This window comes from Podarcis vaucheri (assembly GCF_965113315.1).
Source record: "Podarcis vaucheri genome assembly, chromosome: 10".
NCBI lineage: Eukaryota > Metazoa > Chordata > Lepidosauria > Squamata > Lacertidae > Podarcis > Podarcis vaucheri.
The window spans coordinates 42,993,254-43,010,655 of record NC_138748.1 but is presented as its reverse complement, the minus strand read 5'-3'; the positions used below and the strand labels follow the sequence as shown (position 1 = coordinate 43,010,655).

The window sequence follows — 17,402 nt, the reverse complement described above, 5'->3', positions numbered from 1 at the left end:
TGCTTTCCCCTGGAAAATCTGCCCTTTAGCAACAAAGCAGAGTCAACGTGAGTCTGAAGAAAACCTGATTGATGTTTATTCTGATTTAGTGGTAAGGATCAGGTTTTCCCAGGTGAAAGCAGCAGGGCAAGGACAATTCTGGATGAGTCCAGGGAGAGATAGAGAGATGGAGAGAGGGGAGGGGGAAGGGAAAGGGTCATTTATGTCCAGTGAGTCACTGTATGGATTGGTATATTTCCCCATGCTGCTACACAGCTTTTTCTCTCCCCCCGCCCCTTTTTGAGCCTTTTGCATTGTGGGGAAAACTGACCAATCCGTGTGGTGAAAGCTGTCACAAAGGGCAATTTAAAGCAGGTCCATCTCCATGAGGCAGCTGTAACATGTGCACTGCTTGTAGTCAAGGCTGCTGGAAGCCATGAATGTTTATCCATTTAAGCTATTTTTATTTCAAGCATAGTGGTAAAACTTCCAGAGTGGTAGCTTCATCCTAAATCTACATCTTAAGGCATTGATGCTACTGTCTGATGAAGGTTTGGTGCACTTGACTACCCAGTCAAAGGGACATTATTTTCACTCAAGATTTAGCTGCTGTGACTATAGGGCTATATTTTACTTTGTACATGGGACCAATAGGTGTGAGGAATGCAGATTTGTTTTCCTTGGCGGAGGAACTGTGGTCTGAGAACTCCAAATCCAAGTTTTAATGGTTTTAATTTCTGTTGAACAACTTCTGCCTGCATCAATCTAAACGGTAAAATATTGTTCACCACTTTGCTGCATAGTAAGATTAACGTTACAGTTTCACCCTCAGGCTGAGCTGAGCAGGTCCATTTATTTTAAGAAAATTTCCATTTATATTATAGCAAATCTAAATTTCCATGTTATAGTAAATGCTGTCCATAAAAGGAAAAAGCAGAGATATGCACACACTCCTTGTCAATATGGATCTTTGCTTTTCTAGCTGAGAATACCTACGGTGTTCATAGCCTTTTGCTGCAGCCAGTGGTATTTACTAATATGAAATTATATTTTGCTCCATTCCAATCTACCCAGATCAAATGCCACCCAAGACACACAAACTCCCTAAATAGCACTCTGCTGACTATGACTACAGTACTACTACTGCTACTGTTATAAATGTAATAAGAAAGCAAATGCCCCATAGTAATATTTTGGTTTCCCTCTTTTTGAGGTTCTTTAATGTTACACGTGGATCTGGACAACAAGGCCATAAAAGAGACACAGGTGCAGAGAAAAAGATATCAGTGGAATCCTACTGTAGTCATTGTGCATACTGAGATGTACCTAAAGTATTTTGGAAATCTAGATCCTCTTGCAAGCAAGTTCATGGATAATTGTAGATTACACTAAGATTCTTTTCTTCTTCTTCTGGCAGAGAAACTAATACAAGCATGGTAAATGAACGTAGCCTAGATTCTCCTGGTGCCTCTAGCTTATGGAAGTACAGTATCATAATGAAGTCCTCTTGTCATCTGTCCAGTCCTGGTTGAGATAAATGACAAAAAGACACATACCAGTGATGTAAATGTTGCTAGACTTAACTTTCTGTGTTCTATTGTCGGATTAAAGAAAACGTTCTTTGAACAACTGGTTTATTTGCTTAGTTTTCCTTACACACACACACACACACACACACACAATCACTCCATTTGGGTCCGAGTTGGTACACATGACACCTACTTTCAGCATTATTGTGTCACATATATTATAACCCTACAACAATGGGCTGGAACTTTCCCAGTTTGGAGAAGAACAAGAAAAGGGGAAAAAAGGCACCAGTCCCTGGTGCCACCCCTCTCGGCTGGCTTAGCCCTCCAAGCCCCGGGCAAGTAGTCCCTCACGGCACAGGCCTAGTTGTGTGAGAGTTGATAATATTTTATGAAATAATCCTAGTCCTTTGAGAGTACATTTCCAGATAAATACTGTTCAAGGCCATCCTAGATGTGCTTGTTGCCCTGATAATATTTGTAAGTAGATTTTGTCATTTACTCTAAGCCATAGTCTTCAACTTTTCAGACTCACAACCCACCATCAGCCCAAATATGCATTTGGGGATTCACTTTTCCCTGCCTCTTATATATAATTTGTATTGCAGTAATATTACTGTTTGCAGCCCACCTTGTCTTTGGTCCCAGTTCACCAATGAAAGACTAATGAACAAACTATAAATTAGCAGAACGCCTGCTGTATGGCTGAGGTTATAACGTTTTTACGTTAAGGAACCCAAGGTTGCATGACAATGTCTTCAACATGCACTATGAATGCAACATAGTTGTATTAAAAATAGTCTTGATTCAAAGGTAATATTAATATCATAGTCACAGCTGTCCTTGTGAATTGAACTCTATTTCCAAAGGGCTTCAAATCTGACATTTACTGTAAAGCTGCGGTTTCTATCCCAAACAAAATGGACTTCTAAAATCAGTTTGTGGTTTTTTACCATTTACATAAGAGACTTGCCGCATCAGACCCATCAAGTCCAGCATCCTTCTTACCACAGTGGTCTACCAGCTGTCTCCAGGAAGCCTACAAGCAACCTAACATCTGTAGGCATGAGAGGAGATGGGATATGAAACAAGGTTTTGTGATTGGGGTAGGGGGGATGGAACAGTCGCTACTTTTTGGAGCCAAGTACAGCTATAAGTAAAGCAATGACAAACCTAGACAGCATTTTAAAAAGCAGAGACATCACCTTGCCAACAAAGGTCCATATAGTAAAAGCTATGATTTTCCCAGTAGTGATGTATGGAAGTGAGAGCTGGACCACAAAGAAGGCTGATCGCTGAAGAATTGATGCTTTTGAATTATGGTGCTGGAGGAGACTCTTGAGAGTCCCATGAACTGCAAGATCAAACCCATCCATTCTTAAGGAAATCAGCCCTGAGTGCTCACTGGAAGGACAGATTGTGAAGCTGAGGCTCCAGTACTTTGGCCACCTCATGAGAAGAGAAAACTCCCTGGAAAAGACCCTGATGTTGGGAAAGATGGAGGGCACAAGGAGAAGGGGATGACAGTGGACGAGATGGTTGGATGGTGTTTGTGAAGCTACCAGCATGCGTTTGACCAAACTGCGGGAGGCAGTGGAAGACAGGAGTGCCTGGCGTGCTCTGGTCCATGGGGTCACGAAGAGTCGGACACGACTAAACGACTAAACAACAACAACAGATATAAGAGCATAGTACAACTGTTTTAAGTTATTGTGCCATATTCTTAAATATGATATAGCAATATGTCAAACTGTTGCCAGGACTATAGCAACAAGTTAAATGCAAACAGAAAGAGAGAAGGGTAAGAAAAACAAGCCTTGAGCATTTTAAAAAATGTTACAGCACCAGTTATCAAGAGGTTCCAGAAGGGCAGTAATGTTAGTCTGCAGCAAAAAACAATACAATCATGCAGCACCTTAAAAACCAATACATGTATTATGGCTGTAATAAATTTGGGTTCAATACCTAGAGACAAGATTTAACATAGGTGAAGTTTATTAGCTGCTACAACAACTAGGAAATGTCTCTGAATCACTACAATGGCTGGTGGCACAGCTTTGGCAGACTAGAGTCCTCTTCCTCAGAGGTGTGAAGCGTATAGAGTGCACACTAGATGGAGGAAATGTATTCCCTGCGGTGAGATGGAAACGCAATGCAAAAAAAAAGTCTGTATCCCCACCCCCCCATTTCGTTTTCCTGACTTCACTGTTGACACCCCACTTCCACACGTTGCCGGGAATCGCAGGTAGGCGAGAGGTGAGGTGGGTTGGCTGTTGCGTCCATGCCCCGCTTTGCCGGCTTCTCACAGCAAAGGACTCTTTGAAGTCGCAGAACAGAACCCTAGAATGGTAGATCTGGAAGGGACCCCAGGGTCGTCTAGCCCACCCCACCCCCCGGGGTGCAGGCATTAAGCCCGGGATACATTTGTTAGATCTGAATACGCCGCTGAGTTTAGGCTCTTTATTGATTTTAAGCTCTGTCCCTGCGGCTGAAGGACCCCGATACCCCCCCCCCACTCTGCTCGTTTCCCCCTTCTTCCTCGCTCTTTGCTTTCCAGGCGCGCCCGCCCCACTCCCCGCCCCACCGAGAGGCGGGCCTGTGCGCCGTGAGGTCACGGCCGCGGCGAGGCCACTCGAGCGCCGCTTCGTATAAGGGACGAGGGAGGAGGGCCGTCTCGGTCGGCGGCGCTATTGGCCGGGAAGATGGCGGTGAACAGGCACCACTCGGCGGGCGGCGGGGTGATCCCGCCCAACGGGGAGAGGTAACTAAGGAAGCGAGGCGAGGGGAGACGTGGAGCGGGGGAAGGGGGCGCCATCCCCGGCCTCGGGGATCGCCGGGGGGGGGGCCCTCGCCCGTGTTTATTTCGGAGGAGACCGCGGGCGGCTTCTCGGGAAAAGTCCCCCCCCCCTGGTTCGGCCACCGAAAGCAGCGCCAAATCTCTCCCCAGGAATTGCGATTGTGACGCGCGCGCGCGGGAGTTAACTGCCCGTGTGAATGCTGTTACGCAGGGCATTCCCCGCCCCCGCCCCCCTCTTCCTCCCGTGCCTTCTTCCCTCGGGCTCCTGCCCGGTTGATGTTCATGGCGGGGGGGGGGGCGGCGAAAGTTTTAAGGGGTAAACATCCCTTGATCTGTGTTGTTGTGGCTAGATAAACTCGCTCCCTTGTAGCGCAGCCCTGAAGGTGTTTACTCGGAAGTAAGGCCTTCTGTTCTCCGCGGCGCCCACTTGCCCCATCGCATACTTAGGGTCGGTGCCTTAGGCGCAAGCTGCTGAGCAGGCTGATTCAGTTCGTGACCTTTCCTCCTCTTCAGCCCTCGGTGGGCGTGACCCTAATCCGTGCTTTCCCTTTGTCATGTGCTACACGCAAGTTACACGTTGATCCCCCACAGTATGAGAGAGTGGAGATCAGCGCACATTTATTTCCTTAATATTTCGCCGGCCGGGTTGCCACTTTATTAGAGATAAAGTGACTAGCGTGCCGGTGAAGCATAAAAGACAAATGTCGATTTTACCAGTGTTTATAAAGTAATACTAAAAACAGTTAAATTCCTTTGAAGCATATTTGGGACAGACTAAGCAGATGGGCTGTGAGCAGCCATTTAGCCCCTTCAGTGAAGGAGATATCCAGTGTTTGGGGCAGCAGAGAACTCTCTTGAATAAAGATATCTTGCCATTTTTTCCTCATGAAGAACCGGAAAGTATCTTAAAAGTAAGGGTGCTGTGAATTGATGTATACAAGTGTGGTTCTCCAGGTGGTTTTGGTGTCAATTTTTACCTCACTAGGTAATTGTTATCAATTGATATCAATTTTTTATTGTTATCAATAACAATTGTTAACAGTTGGCCAAAAATATTTATGGCAGAGCTCATCTCATTAACGTGGCTGTGATTTTGGTCCTGCCCAAATCATTTAAAGCGTGTGACTTCCCCCAAAGAATAATGGGAACTGTGGTTTAAGAATGTTAGGAAATGTGGCTCTATGAGGGGGTAAACTACAGTTCCCAGAATTCTTTAGCAGAAGCCATGTGCTTTAAATGTATGGTGTGGATGTGATATTCAAGTTGCTCTCTGCCTTTTTATGTGTAAACAGAGCACCATTGGTTTTTTAGGTGGTGTGAGCATCAGTCTCCTGCATCTGTCAAAAATTACTTGCTGGATTGGCAGCATGCCAGAAAACTTAACTTGTGAATGATTGGCCCTCAAATTGTATCTAAGGGAAAATAATTATTCCAGCCTGCTGGCTAGTTCACTTGATCTGGTAGACTACATAGTTGTCTTTTCGAGACTATAGTTGTTGTCTGGCCAGGGCAGACGGAAAAGCTCTTGATAACCATCACAATACTGGTATCTCTTTCTTACCCTTGTTCCTGTTATTGCTGGAATTGCCGTGTTACTTTCCCAATGTAAGCTAAATTCGACAAATGGAGTAGACATCCCTTCTCTGTGCTGTCCCTATTCCTGGCACAGGGTTCCTACAACACTGCTACCATCTTAGAATCACAGAATTGTAGTTGGAAGGGACCATGAGAGTTATCTAGTCCAGCCCCCTGCAATGCAGGAATCTCAACTAGATCATACATGACAAGTGGCCATCCAGCCTCTGCTTAAAAACCTCCAAGGAAGGAGAGTCCACCACCGCTTGTGGGAGTCTTTTCCACTGTTGAACTGCTCTGTCAGAAAGTTCTTCCTGATGTTTAGTCAGAAACTCTTTTCTAAGAACTTGAATCCATTGGTTCATGTCCTGCCCTCCAGAGCAGGAGAAAACAAGCTTGCTCCATTTGACAGCCCTTGAGATAATCTGAATATGGCTATCATATCTCCTCTCAGTCTCCTCTTTACCAGGCTAAACATACCCAACTCCCTTAACTGTTCCTCATAAAGTTTGGTTTTCAGACCCTTTATCTTATTGGTCAGTCGCCCTCCTCTGCACATGTTCTAGCTTGTCAGTATCCTCCTTTCACTGTGGATATTGACAATTATATTATTCAGTTGATTATTCAGCTGAATGACCAAGAACAATAAAAGCAGAGTAATGGTGAAGCCAAGTACATGTTAATTGTACTTGCAAATTATGAAGTGTAGCACAGAGTCCAGTTTGTTTTCTGAACAGAAGATCATGGTTAGGAGAATTTCAGATGCTGGAGAAAATAGACTGGCCCAAGACATTTTGGCACCTGAGGCAAACTACACAATGTCCTCCCCACCACCAGGGAAAAAGGGGTGAGTGAAGATCTACATCAGGAACAAGGATGGTAGCGCCTCTTATTTGCCTAGAGGCTGTATGTGGCAGGGAGTCTGCTGAGTGCCACAGTTGTCATGGCCACTGCAGCAGCAGCAGAAGGCGAAGCATTTCTTGGAGATCAGATCTGTGGATCCTTCCCTCTGAGGCAGTCGTCTCGCCTTGCCTGATGCATGAGCTGGCCCTGCTTGCATGCAAATTTATATGTTGTTGCATATTTTAAGTTTCTGAAAGCCAATGGAAGCATTATTGCATTTTTGAAAGATGAGCTGAGCACCTATAAACGACAGTCACAACAGGATTAATGATTTCAACTTAATTATTAACAAGTTTAAGTTTCCACTGTATTGACTGTTAGTGCATCATTTGATCTATTATTTATTAATTTTTTTGTCCCACAGCACCTGTGCTTCAGGATCGCTTATAACAAAAAACCTGACACTATAAGCCACAAGACCAGTTACAGAACAGAGCACGCAAACCTCGTTGGCAGAATGAAATTCAGTTGACTTAGAAAACTCTCACTAATTGGCTCTGGGCTAACAAAAGAGCTGGAAGGGAAGCCAGAGCGAGTTAAATCAGTCACATGATTCTTAGCTGGTCAGTGAGAGAGCTAAATTGAAAGGCATTGCTCAGCTCTTTCATAACCTGTTCGTGAGCAGTAGGTCACCAGTAAAATTTCCCTGAACAAGAAATGGTTTAGGGGTATCCTGATGAGAACAAAGACTGTTCATATGGGAGTTTCTGTTGCCTTAATATTAGCAAGTGTTCGACACACACTTGGAAGAATGCAAAATGAGAGGCAGCTGTAGAGCACATCACATGGGGATCTGTCTTGTCAGGATAGAGCTCCCAGTACTGCTCAGCTAACAATAAGGGGAAGGTGTGTGTGTGTGTGTGTGTGTGTGTGTGTTGGTAATTCCCCCTATACAGCCAAAATCAGTTCTTCAGACTTGGGGAGGCTGGGGAAGGGGAGGGGAATTGCAAACCTGTTTTTTCTCCTGTTCACTAATTGAAGCTTTATTGTCAACTGAGTAACGCGGTTGGATACAACCCTCAGTTAGGACTGTTGGGGGGGGGAGTCCCTTTGCACAAGTAGAAGCCCTTGTTAGGTGAATCCCGTTCACTGGATTCTCTCATGTCCTGCTTTAGACTTGAAATGTTAGGAGAATTGTGTTCCCGTTTAGTGTCTGAAGGGGAAGGCAAATATATCTGCTGAGTTGGGTTTTGCTTTCTGAATGGCTGTCTGGGCTTGGCAGTGGCTCTCCCAGTGAGTATAGTAGAGTTGGTTCTTCACCGATCAGTACAGTACTGGCATGTTTTGCATAGCCCACTAAGAAATGCTCACGCGGCCATATTTTTTCTCCTTCCCTGAAGCATTCTCAAGCACTGTAAAGATGTGGAGCTGACCTTCTCTGATGTGACTGGCAAACCAGAGATCTTCAAAGGCACCAAGAAAGGAATGGTGTTTCTCACTCCTTACAGGGTAAGTCTTGAGTGAGGGCCAGTTGCATCTTAGACACCTTTTGAAGGGTCATTCAGTCAGGACAGCAGTCACTTGTAGTTTATCTAACTACAGCTAGTGTGAGATTCTTCAGTACATTCTTTTCTATACTATTAGTGTAGGTATTTTTTTCCCTACATTACTGTGGTACCTCTGGATGCGAATGGGATCTGTTCTGGAGCCCTTTCGCATCCAGAAGCGAACGCAACCCGTGTCTGCGGGTCACGATTCGGCTCTTCCACGCATGCTCTTGACATCATTTTGAGCATCTGTGCATGCGCGAGCAGCGAAACCCGGAATTAATGCGCTCCATTACTTCCGGCTCGCCGTGGAGCGCAACCCGAAAATATTCATCCCGAAGCTACTTCAACCCGAGGTATGGCTGTAGTTGAAATCATAGAGTGGAAGTAGTTTTCTTCTTTCAGGCATTCTGCGTGGCTACTACAAATTCTGAAATTTTCTAGATTATTTTGTTCTGAAATTTCATGTTGGCTTAAGATACAAGAAGGCATTCTGACTGACACAAGATGAAAACTGTTTTTGTGGGTTGTTTGATGTTCTACATAAGTCTATCTTTAAATACTGTTCAGAAACTTCTGCTGGTATAGAATGCCACTTCCTTTTTCCAGCCCCCACCTCACTGGCCTTACTTTGAACCTTCCAGGAGTGGTGGTGTTGTTTTGCCGGGTTGGAATGTGTCCTTGAACTCTGATAGTGCCAGAATGGAGGACAGAAAGTGCGTAGAAACTTGCAGACTCTTAGAGTGTTCAGAAAGAGCATGTGGCACTTGGAAGGTTACCCAGAAGAGAATTTGGCCTCAAGATGAAAAAGATCCCCTCCTTTTTCCTAAACTGATTAGGAATATGCCAGCGAGAGGTCTTAGTGGGGAACCTCCATGTTCTTAAAAGAGGCCTGTCTCAACCCAATTTTGTAGACATTTAGGGAAAAGGTGAAGACATTTGAGTGGGTGGAGGGACTTCTGTAGAAAACTGGTTATGATTCCTTATTTTTTCATTTATTTTAATAAATATTAAATGAAAACTCCTGACTTAAGTCTTCACTTGATTGTTTGATATTGGGGGGTTGGGTTGGCTTTCTCTCACTTTGAAGAATTAGTTATTTGTCCTGGATTGTTTTGTACGTAGTTTTACATTCCATTTTTTATCCCTGTGTTAGCTGCTTTGGGCCTTGTATAGAAGAGACAGCACGTGGTATAAGTTTGATAATTAAATGTATTGCAGGTTATTTTTGTGTCCAAGGGCAAGGACCCAATGATGTCCTTCATGATGCCCTTCTACAAGGTGAAAGGATGCTCCATTGAACAGCCCGTATTTTCCGCCAATTATATCAAAGGAGTGATAGAAGCAGAACCTGGAGGTATGTACTACATCTTGTGGTGACAAATGTATTTATTGTATCACTGAGTTTAACGCAAGTTGTGCCAAATCTGCTTCAGTGATTTATTTTCCATTGGTGTCTCATGTGAGCGTCTCATGTGAATATCACATGTTAGAAATGAGTTTTTCCTGTGAGTTTGTGTGTTTACTAAAAACACACCCCTCCCTGCCAAGTTTGGTTGTGTTTCGGCACTCCTTTTATGAACATATCCTCTTGGCTTGCAAATCATTATTTTCATTGTAACTAGTGTAGCGATGAGGATTTTCACTTCAGTCTTTTTATTATTATAGCTTGATTTGGGAAGAGGAAAAAGTTGTTTTATTTCAGAAACATATTTTTAAAAAGCTTTCATTTCAGTAAATATTTTCTTGCCGAGTTATGAAGGATGCTTGCTGGAATAAGAAAGTGAAAGATTCTGCTCGTAGAAATTCTTATTTTACTTTCTAGTTAAGTTCCAGACCCTGATTAAATTAATAAATCCACTTATCTGACTTATTGGTCTTTCAGTCAAGTTACCCATCCTCCAGCCTTATCAAATCAAATGCTAATTTTATATAGCTATTTTTTTTTCATACTGCCTGAAATAAGATGAATCTTCTTTGTATCTGTAAGGGGGTGAAGCCTAGTTTGCAGGAGAAGTACTTGATGGGCTAATACTGGTGTTAATACTATAACTTGGTTGAAACTATTCTTGATTTCACTTTCTTCCCAGAAGTGACCAACCTGTTGTGCTCCCTCCCCCTCCTTGGTGTTGTTAGATTACAGTTTCCATCATTCCTAATGGCCTTGTTGGCTGGCGCTGGTGGCAGTTGAAGTCCAACGACATCTAGAGCTTCCCCATCTGTTTTAGTTACCTTTTGTGCCATCAAATTAAAATACAAATGTTTTCATTTGCCCAGAAGCATATGGGTCCAAATTAACTCTATTAACTTTTATCTTTGCAATCTCTTGGGAAGCTGTCTTAATTAAAATTTAACCTCACTTGTTTGTCTTAGGTGGCTGGGAAGGACAGGCTTCATTTAAGATGAGCTTCTTCAGTGGAGGTGCCATAGAGTTTGGGCAACTGATGTTCAAACTTGCTAGTGATGGTAAGATTCTCTCCCCCGCCCCCAATGTCATTTGCTGCTTAATCTGTATTTGCTTTGCTTTCTGGTTTTGCTAGCAGTAGCTGGCCTCTAGTTAGTCTGGCAGCTTCCATTTACTGACCTGTTCATTTTCATCCTCATGGTTCTGTCCTGCTCTAGGTGCAAAACTGGCAAAAACATCAACAAGGGAAAGGAGATAATTTTGCCTTAATCAATTAAATGTAGACTGATTTAAGACATTGTCATAAGAAGTCCAGGGTTTCATGTGCTGATTTTAGCTTACTAAACATACTCCTCTTCAGCTTCTAGGGGAGTACCTGCCCAGAGCTTTGGCTATGGCTATGCACCTGTCCCTGGGGGCTATGCCCCTCCGCCTTTTCCAGGAGGATATGCACCTGCACCAGGGGCCTATGCTGCACCACCACCAGGACCATATGGATATATGCCTGCACAAATGAATGGATATGGACCTGCTGCACAACCTATGGGGTATCCATATGCTCCTCCTCCAGGTAACAATTCTAGCAGGTTGCATAAAAGAATGTCACTCAATAAAGGGCAGTAGTTTATACGACCAGACAATATATATAACTATTCCATGTAGGTGGGATGACTAATGCTCAAATCTAGAGAATATCAACAGTAGCACGAAAGTGGAGGGGATCCTATTCAGTGTAGAATGCTTGGAACACACTAAACGTGGATTGGGTCATTTCGCTAAACAAAGTAAGACTTAGTCCTTGACTTCAAGTATTACATGCATTGTTTTGGTAGGTACATTCTCCACAGTACATCTGTATGTGGTGACTCAGCCTCTGCTGCTGTCTTGCTTTCTATCCAGCCAGTGGGAACAGTTGCTGGATCAGTATGGACAATGTAGTTTGAACAGCAGTTGTCTTAGTTTAAGCATGTAACTGATATGGGGAAAGCTCCCTGACAGCTTATGGGAAAAGAGGGTGCAATGCAGCATGGGAAAATCCTGTCCTGGGGAACTGCTCCTCCTTGAATATTTCTGTGATGCGCGTGTAGACATGGCATCTGTTATCTGTCCTCAGGCATGTATCCAGCACCTCCTGGGATGAACTCCATGTACATGGCGCCTCCTCCTCCATACCCCGGCCCTTCTGCAGGACCTTCGGCCCCATCTCAGGCAGGACCTTCAGCTCCTAGAACCTGGACAGAGCCAGGAATGCCAGGTAAGTTTCCATTTAGAATGGGGGGGGGGGGAATTGTATCTGTCTCCCAGTTATCTTTTTTTAAAGTTTTGAATAATTTCTTTGTTGAAGAGAGGTGAACGGTTGAGTGTGAGGAGTTGTTGTTGTTGTTTAGTCGTTTAGTCGTGTCCGACTCTTCGTGACCCCATGGACCAGAGCACGCCAGGCACTTCTGTCCTCCACTGCCTCCCACAGTTTGATCAAACTCATGCTAGTAGCTTCAAGAACACCATCCAACCATCTCATTCTCTGTCGTCCCCTTCTCCTTGTGCCCTCCATCTTTCCCAACATCAGGGTCTTTTCCAGGGAGTCCTCTCTTCTCATGAGGTGGCCAAAGTATTGGAGCCTCAGCTTCACGATCTGTCCTTCCAGTGAGCACTCAGGGCTGATTTCCTTCAGAATGGAGAGGTTTGATCTTCTTGCAGTCCATGGGACTCTCAAGAGTCTCCTCCAGCACCATAATTCAAAAGCATCAATTCTTCGGCGATCAGCCTTCTTTATGGTCCAGCTCTCACTTCCATACATCACTACTGGGAAAACCATGGCTTTTACTATACGGACCTTTGTTGGCAAGGTGATGTCTCTGCTTTTTAAGATGTTGTCTAGGTTTGCCATCGCCTTTCTCCCAAGGAGCAGGCGTCTTTTAATTTCGTGACTGCTGTCACCATCTGCACTGATCATGGAGCCCAAGAAAGTAAAATCTCTCACTGCCTCCATTTCTTCCCCATCTATTTGCCAGGAGGTGATGGGCTACCCTGTTCTAATAGCCATGACAGCCAAGGAAGCTGTGAAAATCTATTATTATTATTAATTATTAATTATTATTATCACTATTTGAATTTATATACCACCCTATACCCAGGGGTCTCAGGGCGGTTCACAGAATAAGATCAAGATATAAAACCACAAAATTCCTAATAAAAATAAAAACAGCAACCCAATAGCCCCCCCCCATAAAAAAACAACACACTTTAAAAGGGCATGGGATGTAAATTGGATCAACCAAATACCTGGTTAAAGAGGAACATTTTTGCCTGGTTCCTAGAGATGTATACAGTGGTGCCTCCGGTTACGAACTTAATACATTCTGGAGGTTCATTCTTAAGTCGAAACCATTCTTAATCTGAGGTGTGCTTTCGCTAATGGGGTCTCCTGCTGCGTGTCTCCCACATGCACCCTGAGGCAAAGTTCGCTTCCAGGAGCACCTACTTCCAGGTTAATGGAGCTCATTACCCAGAGCAAGGAGGACGGTACGTAATCAGAGGTTCCACTGTAATGAAGGCACCAGGCGCACTTCCCTGGGGAGAGCATTCCACAGATGGGGAGCCACTGCAGAGAAAGCCCTTTCTCGTGTTGCCATCCTCAGAACCTCTCAAAGAGGGCCTCAGAAGATGATCTCAGGGTCCTGGTAGGTTCATATGGAAAGAGGCGGTCCTTGAGGTATTGCAGTCCTGAGCAAGCTCTCGGAAGGTTTTAGGATCCCAGAATGCTTGTTTACAGAATACAATCAGTCTAAATTCCAGGTGGCTACCTAATCCTGAAAAAAAACGTGTTGGGACTACTCTTTGTATAAGTGGAGACCTCTCTCTCTTAAAATCTTGTCTCTTGATCTTTGTCTCTGTGGTCATTGTGGCATCTTTTCTCCTGTTCCCTGTCTCCTCAGAATGAATGCTGTTCAGCATGTCCACAAACCAACTGCTGCCGAGTGTCTAGTCATGTCCTAATTCTTTCTTGCTGACACTGCAGAATCTGCTCTTTTGCCTAATCTAAAAATTGTGCTAAAACAAGCAGCATTTGCTTTGTGAATATAAATAGTGTGGGTTTTTGTATTTTTAAAGATGTTTGATTCTTTCCTTCTGCACTAGGTGGCAACAAAGCAACAGAGGCAACTTCCAGTGCATATTATAACCCGGCTAATCCTCACAATGTCTACATGCCTATGGTAAGGAACCTCACTAGGTCTGATGGGTATAGGGAGGAGACATAGCAAGAACTCTTGCTATGCTAGCAATCAGCTGGACATAACTTGCAACTGGTTGAAGTATACAGTACAGCTTCTTACAGCACAGTAAGCATACTTGGTATCTTTGCTTCCTGTAGTAGAGATGCCAGCCGTACTAAAAAATGGGAGGGTCAAATGTAACAGCACATAGGGACCTTGAGCTTTGCCTATTCTCCATCTGCATAAATGTCAGTGAGGACCTTTCCCACAATGGCCTCCTTTACTTCATTCTCATGGCTGCCAAGCTCATGATATCGTATTACTGGAAGGAGGCTGGTTAACTATCTGTAGACAGATGGTATGATGAATTTTGGAATGCAGCTCTGTTGGAAAAGATCACAAATAACATAAAATCCACGAGAGGCAAATCAGAATCTATGAAACATATTGCAGTTTCATAATTTGCTTCAAATACATCCAAATCTGACACAAGGTGGCATCCACTTTCTTGGTACAAGATTATTTGATTGACCCACTTCTCCTTTTAGCTTTGATGCTATCTTGGAATAATGTGAGAAATGCTCACTGTAGCTTATTTCTTTAACCTGTACTGGCAGCCAACAAGACAATTTTTGTTACAAGTAATAACCTCTTTTGTATTGCTAGGTTTTTGTTCTTGCTTGGTTTTTAGTATATGTGATTAATGTTCTGTGTCACTCTCAGTAAGCTATAAAGCTGCGATAAAGAGCCATTTCAGTGGAAGTTTTACACACACACACACACAGAGAGAGAGAGAGAGAGAGAGAGAGAGAGTGTGTCTTGAATTCTAAGGGGGAAAGGCTGCATTAAAACAAAGTAAACCTTAAATTAGTTAAATTACACTACTTAGACAATCCAGAGTGCACCCCTCCTTTAAAAAAAAGGTGCCATTGCAGCAATGTGTTAAGTGCCATCCTATCACTGGCATGTGCAGATTATATAAAATTGTGTACTCCATCTTGAAGTGTATTGCTAGGGGGTACTGGACTTAAACTTGTATTGAGAGAAGAACAAGATACCTTGTGGGTTGAGGACCCTCATTAGATGCCTTGCCCATTTGAACATGATGGCCCCCCAAGCATGATGATAGTGTGCTGAAACTATGAAATGAGCAAAGTTTTGATGTGTTTTGTAAAAAAGGCGTCCCATGTACAGTGGATGTGCCACATTAATGCTGTCTCCATTTAATTTAGGATCAACCACCTCCTTATTCACCACCTGAGGAGAAGAAGAATAACTGAGAAGAGCCCAGGAGCTGTCCTCCCATGTTTTTGTCCTAGAAGAATTTGCCATTGCTGCCGCCTCCTCTTGGTTCTGTATACTCTAGGTCATCCTGTGTCACTAACCTGCACAATGTTGGGTGACTCTTCAACACCCGTTGTTCTTGAAACTTTCCTCACGGCAATACAAAAGAGCAGGGACAGTATTGCTTTCCTGAGTACTTGCTTTCTCTCCTGAGACCAGAATAGAACAGCCATGACTATTTTAGCCCTTGGTTTGACAGGAGAGGTGAAATATGCATAATGCAAATGAAGCCATTTCACATAAGTAGGAATGAAATACTGAAGCTTTTTGTATGGAACAAAAACACTCGTATAATGACACACAGATAGGAATATGACAGGAGTATTCTGCTTCCATGCATCTCTGCTTGTGAGCATCAGTGTGGCATGTTACAACTGGGTTAACTCCATGCATTTTTTAAAAAAATCCTATGCAGTTTAATGCATGAGAGGGAATTCTATAAATATGTGGAGGCTTATCTTATTTTCTAGGAAAGTAGCAGAGAGGACTTATGGGGAAATCTCCAGTGATGTATAAAAAGATGGCCTGGGGAAGCAACCAAAGGGCTAACCAGTAGCTGTCTTTTTGAATATCTCGGTGCATCTCCAACTTATTATGATGAAACTGTATCTGGCTCTGCAACAAGCATGTTCTCTACACTTTTGCAACCTATCCCTTGCAAAAGGGATGCCTGGTGGAAACTTACAATCATGTGACGTAACATGTAATAGGTTTCTCTTCTGCTTTCTCTTTTGACTGTTGGATCAGTGTCTCTAAAGGTGTATCCTGTCTTTTGGTATAGGGGACATTGAGAAGGTCTCACATTCAAGAGAGGCCAGACTATCTGTCTGCTCATCTAATTCCTAGTGCAGCTGAGAAACCTGGAAAGGATCAATTTATCTGAACTGGAACCAAAGATGTGGCTTTATGAAATTAGTAGTTTGGAGTTGAGGAGTGAAGCTAAGCAAAAAGTATAGGGTACAGAAATAAGAGCAACCCACCCGTCAAGCATTCTGGAAACACAACCCAAGCAGAATGTCTTGGCCTCCTGGAAACCAGCCCAATCCAGGTCCAGAATGTCTTCGTACCCAGTAGCAGCAAGTGCAGCAGAGTCTATTTAATAGGAGAGTACTTTATAGAAAAGAGCTATTCTAGCAAATTCCTGAGAGATAGTGAAGCCATTTCTCCTTGCTCAGCCAGCTGAGCTAGGCACTAATGTAACTAGAAAGGGCTAATGGTGAATGATGTGGGTGAGAGGAAGTATTGAAACTCACTTTGAAATAGAGAAAGGCATGTCAGACTTGCTTTTGAACAAAGTTGGAAGAGATGGCAAATGAGTTAGGAAGGGCTAAAAGGATGTTTGCCAGCAAGTAGCACACAATATTGTGGTTGCTTACATAAGATGTCGCTGGTTTAACTTTTATTTTTCACATGATAATCCCCCCTCTTATCTGTTCCAGAGAGAACTCTTGCTCCACATATAATGGAAAATATAACTTAAGTAAAGCCTAATCTCTTAGGATATCTTTTCCTCTCCTCTAAAGAGGCTATATTTTGCAAGAACCACTCATACTAGTTTGTATTCATGGATCCCTTTCTGACCATCTTCCCTTTAGTAACTGAGAATATTACTCAGTATAGCAGGCATAGGGTGACATTTTCTAATAACCATTTTAATCTAAATCCAAGAAGCTTAACCACTTTCCATAACTTAATAGTTTCCTCTGTAATATTTTTGGATTGCACTTTAATACAGAAGTATTGAAATCTTTATATTTGTATCTGTGGTGATGGTGTGGACAACCTGGTTTTTTGTGTGCATGTCAGAGAGAGAGAGGGAGGGAGGGAGGGAGGGGGGAGGAGAGTTTCTTCCTAAAGGAGTTGTATTAACTACTGTTCTGGCATGGCATTCGAAGAACTAACATGCAAAACAAGTAATATACCGTATTTTTTGTCCCATAGGATGCTCCGTCCCATAGGATGCTCCGTCCCATAGGATGCTCCGTCCCATAGGATGCTCCGTCCCATAGGACGCACCTAGGTTTTTTTTGGGGGGGGGAATAAAGGGGAAAAAATTTCCTTTATTTCCCCCCCAAAACCAGGTCGGGGAACAGCGGGATGGCGACGCTGCGCCTCCCCGCTGTCCCCCGAGCTTGTGGGGCTGGCCGATGTCTGCCAGAAGCGCGGGGC

General features: G+C 43.6%; 1 protein-coding gene and 1 long non-coding RNA gene across 3 annotated transcripts; one reads left to right on the top strand and one right to left on the bottom strand.

The window, feature by feature from the left end:
• Nucleotides 1–274: 274 nt before the first annotated feature.
• LOC309541182 lies at nt 275–4,025 on the bottom strand. The gene is made up of 2 exons (XR_014223662.1): nt 3,474–4,025; nt 275–1,503 (listed from the first exon to the last, which is right to left on the bottom strand). It is a non-coding gene; the product is annotated as an uncharacterized lncRNA (long non-coding RNA).
• Nucleotides 4,026–4,109: 84 nt separating this feature from the next.
• Nucleotides 4,110–16,983, top strand: WBP2NL (WBP2 N-terminal like). Of its 2 annotated transcripts, none has more exons than XM_082238664.1 (8): nt 4,110–4,269; nt 8,124–8,232; nt 9,492–9,627; nt 10,644–10,736; nt 11,036–11,245; nt 11,789–11,929; nt 13,813–13,889; nt 15,122–16,983. In XM_082238664.1, the coding sequence occupies exons 1-8, from the start codon at nt 4,211–4,213 to the stop codon at nt 15,167–15,169; spliced, it is 873 nt and encodes a 290-aa protein (XP_082094790.1). In that variant the 5' UTR covers nt 4,110–4,210; the 3' UTR covers nt 15,170–16,983. The 2 variants fall into 2 exon arrangements, with proteins under 2 accessions (XP_082094790.1, XP_082094791.1); XM_082238665.1 differs by lacking the exon at nt 4,110–4,269 and adding an exon at nt 4,597–4,824.
• Nucleotides 16,984–17,402: the final 419 nt, after the last annotated feature.